This window comes from Myotis brandtii, unplaced genomic scaffold, assembly GCF_000412655.1.
Source record: "Myotis brandtii unplaced genomic scaffold, ASM41265v1 scaffold744, whole genome shotgun sequence".
NCBI classification, from domain to species: domain Eukaryota; kingdom Metazoa; phylum Chordata; class Mammalia; order Chiroptera; family Vespertilionidae; genus Myotis; species Myotis brandtii.
In genome coordinates, this window is record NW_005370965.1 from 872,480 (window position 1) to 878,802 (window position 6,323).

Sequence of the window (6,323 nt, forward strand, 5' to 3'; positions counted from 1 at the left end):
GTCACCCTGCCCGCCCACCGGGATGTGCACTCACCACTCTGGCTGTCACTGACGTTGGGACGGGAGCCCCCATTGATTGCGAAGCCGGGGCCATTGCCATAAAGGATGGAGGTGTAGGCCTTGCCATCTTTCGCCTTCTCAGGAGCCAACCCTGCAGGGAGAGGAGGACCTGTGATGGCACCACCACAGCTCTGCAGCGCCCCCTGTGTGCTAAGCCCCAGCACTGCTTGCCTATTCAGTGACTTATTCCGCAAAGACCCTGCAAGGCTATGGCTATTATGACCCCATTTAAGAGATGAGCAAACTGAGGCTCAGAGCATTTTCTGCCTCCTAATCGAGGAACAGGCACCTGCCACTCTCCCCAGACCTACCGAAAATGGAGCTGCCACGCAGAGGGTAGCTACCAAAAGTGAAGACGTGAGAGTGGTCAGCAGTGACAAGGGTCAGGGTGTCCTTCTCGCTTGTGAGCTGGCTGGCCCTGTCAATGGCGTCATCAAAAGCTACAGCATCTGTCAGTGCATAGTAAGCTCTTCCCGCATGATGACCTTGATCAATGCGGCCGCCTGCAGAAAGACCACGGGTGGGTGGTGGGGAACCTGCCCTGAATCCTGATCTCCCTCTGCTCCGTGAGGGGGTGCCACTCACTCACCCTCCACGAACAGGTAGAAGCCCCGGGGGTTCCTGCGCAGCAGGCGCAAGGCGGCCTCTGTCATCTCCTTCAGGCTTGGGTCCTGCTGGGTGTCTCGATTGGCCTCATAGTTCATGTCCCCTGGCTCAAAGAGGCCTGTGGGAAAGGGGGCTGGGGTGACTGACAGCTGTGGAGTGGGGTCTGTGCACACATGAGTGTCCAGGGACCCGGAGGACAGGGCAGGAAGGTGGGGGAGGGGTGGGTCATTACCCATGAGGTGTGTTATGGAGGGGTCCTGGGACGCCTGAATGAGCGCTGTTCGGTTCCACACATACCGGGCACCCTGGGAGGGACAGAACCAGGCCTCAGCCCACGGCTCTACAACCAGCAGCCCTGCCCTTGTCCCTGCTCTATCCCCTGCCCCAGGAGCCCCCATCACCTCGTGCTTGGCCTGCCACTCCCGGACCAGGTCCCGCATGTCCAACCTGACTCCGCTCTTTGAGGCATCACCAGGGTACTCAGGGTCTGGGGTCCCCCTGGGAAACATGTACTTGCGGCCTCCACCCAGGATCACCTGGAGCCAGAGGAGTAGGGCAGGTGAGCTTGGGGCCTGCCTGGCCCTTGGCCCCCTGAACAAACCATCTCTAGGTCCCCCCCACCAGGTCTGTGGCAAGGCCTGGCTTGCCTGTACCTTCTACACCACCATCCCAAGTGCCCAGAGACACTGCCAGGCCCCAGGCCCCGGGGCTCAGGCTGTGGGTTGCCTGGGACTGTGGCCAGCGTGGGGCCCACCTCCTCTGCTCAGGTCCCCATTGCCCTCATGACCCACATCAATGTCCATGTTGGTGATGAGCTGCGTGGCGATGTCCCGACAGCCGTCCTTCAGCGCCTGGGCAGGCATGTCTGCATCCGAGTACCATTCGCGGTTCACCGTGTGCGCGTAGGTGCCGCTTGGCGAGGCATGCTGCACCCTCGTTGAGGTCACCACCCCCACTGACTTCCCTGAGGGTGACGGAGGTCAGGTCAGGGTGAGCCACCATGCCCTCTGGGCCCGACCCCTGCCCACTAGGCTGGCCCCAAGCCCACCTGCTTTCTTGGCCCGGTTCATCACGGAGATGACCTCGTTGCCATGTGTTGTGTTGCACTGGTTGTACCGGGCTGCTGCGCTCACACCAATGGTCCGGTAGTTGGTCTTGACACCACATAGGTAGGCTGTGGCCGTGCCTGCACTGTCCGGCACTTGTCTGTCCACGTTGTATGTCTGGGGACAGAGACACCCTCAGCTCCTCTCTGGGACAGACACCCAGATCATGACCAGGCCCTGGGCCCCTAACTCAGGCCCCAACCCTCCTGGGGCCTTCCCTCCTACCAGGCTCCCTAGGCACACCCCACCCCTGTGGTGTGGAGCACCCTGAGGCCACCCAGCCCTTACCTTGGCCAGAGCCAGGAATGGGAATTTGTCCATGGCCAGGGGGGTCTCAGGTCCCAGCTTGCCATTCTTCTGCGCCTTTAGTATCCGAGCTGCTGACACTGTGGGCACCCCCATCCCTGAAGGAGTAGAACCCTGTCAGGTCTGAGTCCTCAGGCATGGCTGTGCCCATAGGTAGCCCTGGGTACCAGGACTGTGGGGCTCTGGGAATGAACATGCCATGACCACTCACCGTCCCCCAGGAAGAGAATGAGGTTCTTGGCGGCTGTTTGGATGGGCTGCAGCTTCTTGGCGGTGTCCAGAGCCTGGGCTGCCTGGTGGTTCCAGAAGGCTGGGTCTTCCTCCTCAGCTGGCCAAGGGGAGAGGGAGGTCAGGTCAGCCTTGGGGGAGCGCCCCGTGTGTGGGGCCGACTGGAAGGGGCCCCTTACCTGGGATGAATCCGAGGGAGAGCTGTATCCTGAGGCCCAGCAGCAGCAGCAGCAGCACGTGGGCTCCCTTCATGCCTGTGGGATGGTGGGCCGGCATCGGAGCTGGGACTGCAGAGGGTCCGGGACCTGGTGAGGCTGGAACTTGGATGGGGCTGAGCCACCAGGGCACCAGCTGCAGGCAAGATCTTTGGGCTTAATCTGGTGAGGCCTTCATCCCTGGCTATAAAAACCTTTGGGTCCCTCCCAGGGCCCCAGGCAGCCACCCTGAGACAGCCCCTCCTGTTGGTTGGGTGTGACAGCCTTGGGGCAGGGGTCCTGAAAAAGGCGGAGCCCTTAGCAAGGAGAAGCCCAGGTATCTCCCCAGGGTAGGGTGGGCCTAAGAGGCACGTGCCCTCAGGGTGAGGACGATTCACAGGGTCCTGATTGGGCTCCCCCTATGCTCTGCTCCTGCAGTCCTGGGCACCTGTCACTCCTTTGTCCACCTCATCTGTTCAGTATTTCCTTGAGCCAGTTGGGCCCAGGCTCGGTTCTGAGTGCTGAGGGAGGTGGGGTGCAAGGACAGGGCTTGCAAGGGGCCTGGTTTGGCTTCCTGATGTCGTCCTGCCATCCTGGTGGCTTTTCACCAGGCTTGGCCTGGGCAGGTGGACAGGTGTAGTGCACTAGGCTTAGAGCAAACTTAAAGTAGCAGTGGGAAATTTTAGACTTAGCAAAGGTTGAGGTGACCTGTTCCGAGTTCTGAGAATTTGACAAGATCAAGGGTATGGCTAAGGATGGGTGGCCATGCATGGCCCTGGAAGTTCCTGGTCAGCACACCTGTGTGTGAGAACCCTGAATAGAGTATTGTAAAAGGATGTCTGTGGCTTGTAGAGCATTGTAACAGTTATGATCGATATTTGTGGTTTGTGCAAATAAAAGCCAGCTTGACCCCAAGGCTGCTGCTGCTGTTTGGGCTTGCTCCCTGCATGGAGAGGTCCAAGGCAGTCACTGGCCAGTTTCAATAAATCCTCGCTTGCTGTTTTAGACCTAATTGGAGTCGGTGGTCTTACTCTGCTGTTTGGGCATGCTCCCTGCGTAGAGAAGTCCGAGGCAGTCACTGGCCAGTTCAATAAATCCTTGCTTGCTGTTTTAGACCTAATTGGAGTCGGTGGTCTTACTCTCGCGAGCGCTGGTCCACAACACAGGCACTGGACTACTGGGTGTGTCCCGGAGCTGGGGCTCAGAGTCTTGTTTGGTGGAAAAGGGTGGGGTGGTGGTGACAACAGAGTGGGAACCTGGTCTGTGTGTCCAAGTACCCTGGGCTGGGCCAGCCTTGCAGTATGTGTGAGAGAGACAGGCCTGTAAGCCAGGTAAAAGGGAATAGGCAAACGGAGACAGAGAGTTAAGCAGCAGTTGTAGCCATCTAGTAAACCCTATCTTCTCTAAACCAGGGACACTTAGGAGTTTGCACTTCTCCTCCCCAGCCAGAGGGTAAATAGCTTAAATCATCCTACTCTGGGAGACAGATAGCAGAAATCCAATTACTGCCATTTGCCAACCACACCCTGGGATCATCTGGGTGAAGGGGATCCATCTCATTTTGACCCATCGACTTAAAGCTCTCGAATATTCTATTTGGATCCTCCCCTAAGCCCTCTCCTAAAGGCGCAGCCTTTACAATCCCCTCAAAACAAAGGTCCCGCCTGGCTAGGACCACACCTGGCCTCCCCGCCTCTCTCTCCACAGGCATGCAGCTCCTAAACTCTTAGGGACCCCGGGAGGCTTACAACCAGGGCCACAGGGGGCAGTGGCAGTTCGTCCCAGAAAAATCTCCAAGGCCCCCTTTTCTCTGACTTCTTAGGGAGCCAAAGCAGCCCAGCCCAAGCTCATTTCCCCAGCCCTTCCTTGTTTCATTGTCCCCAGCTTTAATAAACGTCCTCTAAAATTCACCTGGACTTGTGTTGTGAAAGTTTTCTTGCACGAATTCAAGAACCCACACACTACCCGTCGGCCCTAGGCAGACCCGCTTGGGCCAGGTACCCAGTCCGGTAACAGGTGCCTTCAGAGGGCAGGCGGGGTGGGGCCCTGTGCCCTGGCATGATGTTGTCTGCTCCCTTGGATGGGCATGAGTCTGCTCTCCTCTGATCAGGAGCGTTCAGAAGTATTCCTCCCACCCAACAATCCTACCTCTGGGTGTGAACCCTAAAGAACTGAAAGCAGGCTCTTCAAGACATAATCGCACCCCCATATTCATAACAGCACTATCCATAACAGCCATAGGCGTGTCGGGGCCCAGGACAGGCCACCCCGCAATATTCCACGGTGACCTAGTGATTATTTCCAACTGCAGTCACCTGGGAGGCAGCAGGAGCAGGATGAGGCCTGACTCTCCTCTGTGTCCCTGAAAGCAGGAGGGAACATCCCAAGGGCTGGGACACAACCTTATCACAGCTGGGAATCCGGAATGAGAGCTGTGTCAACAAGCCTGTCCCGCCCGAGCCCAAGCCCTGTTTACATTCCTTTTAATGAGCAGTGACTTTCTCTGTCTTGTCAGTTTCTCACACATGTGTTTGTACAAAAAACATAAAAAGGTGCCTGGTTTGAACATTTCTTGAGCTTCATTTTCTGACCTGAGCATCACACTGTGTTTCTCCTGCACGCATGCTTTAAACTGGTTTTTCTCCTTGAGGACTTACCCGAGCCGAAACATCCTCATCTGGGTTTTTGCAGGGTGACCCCCAAGGCTGTTTAAAGAGCATGACTCTGCTCCCGGGCCTGGAATTGGCCCACAGAACTGTGATAGACAGACATGAGCAGAGCCAGTGTGATGGGCCAGGTACAGAAGGTCACCGGGGCAGAAAGCTACAAGTGCCCAGCAGCGGAGAACTGTAGGGTGTGACCTCGCCACCAGCGTGGCCTCTCGTCCCCTAGCGTATCCATGGTCAGGTGGTCTTAACCTCTTGACCTTTTCTCCCTAGAGATAACATTTACACCTCAGTTGTATTTCGGCTATGGGTCCAAAAAAGCAACAAAACCAGACCAGCAACCCCATGGCCGACCTCAGGACCAGCTGCATTGAATAATGACCCCTTGCCCTGGTGCTGGCCAATCAGTGGATACCACAACCCCAAAGGACACGCCTAGAAAACTGCCGAATATTCTATTAAGATCCTCCTCTGGGACTTCCCCTAAAATCTTCACCCTTAAAGCCTTTAGGACGGGAGGGACCCGGTGCTTTCTCCCAGTGCCTCTGCTTTTCCTACCCTCCACCCCCCACCCTCAGGCACGTTACCATTACCTTCCTCACTCCCTAGCTCCTAGGGCCCTTCCTTTGCCTCCATAACTCATTTCCTCAGCCCATCTCTTCTATGTATTACTTCTTCTACCTCTGTAATTTTATAAAGAAATGTTCTCTTATAGTTTGAGTCTTGGCTCTGAATTCTTTCCTAGCTAGAACTCAAGTACCGAGGTTGCTGAACCCAGGTCCAGTCTGACCCCACCACTCAGACACCTGGTGCCATTCCTGCCACCTGCAACAGAATGCTCTCTCTGCGCTGATTTCTGCTGATAAATAAATTAGAGGCCCAGTGTATGAAATTCATATACTGGGGGGAGGGGGGAGGGTCCCTCAGCCTGGCCTGCACCCTCTCGCAGTCCGGGACCCCTCTCTCCTTACTGCCCGCCTGCTTGCTGCTCCTTAGCGCTGCTGCAGAGGCGGGAGAGGCTCCCACCACCACTGCTGAGCTCGCCAGCCTTGAGCCTGGCTTCTGGCTGAGCGGTGCTCCCCCTGTGGGAGTGCACTGACCACCAGGGGGCAGACGCTCAACGCAGGAGCTGCCCCCTGGTAGTCAGTGGGCATCAT

General features: G+C 57.0%; 1 protein-coding gene across 1 annotated transcript in view; it reads right to left on the bottom strand.

Annotated features, from left to right (window-relative positions):
* LOC102251000 (intestinal-type alkaline phosphatase) overlaps positions 1-3,060 on the bottom strand; it is a 5,760-nt gene extending 2,700 nt beyond the window's left edge. The window contains exons 1-10 of the mRNA XM_014530565.1: positions 2,486-3,060; positions 2,290-2,406; positions 2,061-2,176; positions 1,715-1,889; positions 1,458-1,630; positions 1,068-1,202; positions 899-971; positions 650-784; positions 372-563; positions 35-151 (exon numbers count right to left, since the gene is read on the bottom strand). Coding sequence (XP_014386051.1) covers positions 35-151; positions 372-563; positions 650-784; positions 899-971; positions 1,068-1,202; positions 1,458-1,630; positions 1,715-1,889; positions 2,061-2,176; positions 2,290-2,406; positions 2,486-2,582 — 1,330 coding nt within the window. The 5' untranslated portion in view covers positions 2,583-3,060. The remainder of the gene's footprint in view (positions 1-34; positions 152-371; positions 564-649; positions 785-898; positions 972-1,067; positions 1,203-1,457; positions 1,631-1,714; positions 1,890-2,060; positions 2,177-2,289; positions 2,407-2,485) is intronic.
* Positions 3,061-6,323: the final 3,263 nt, after the last annotated feature.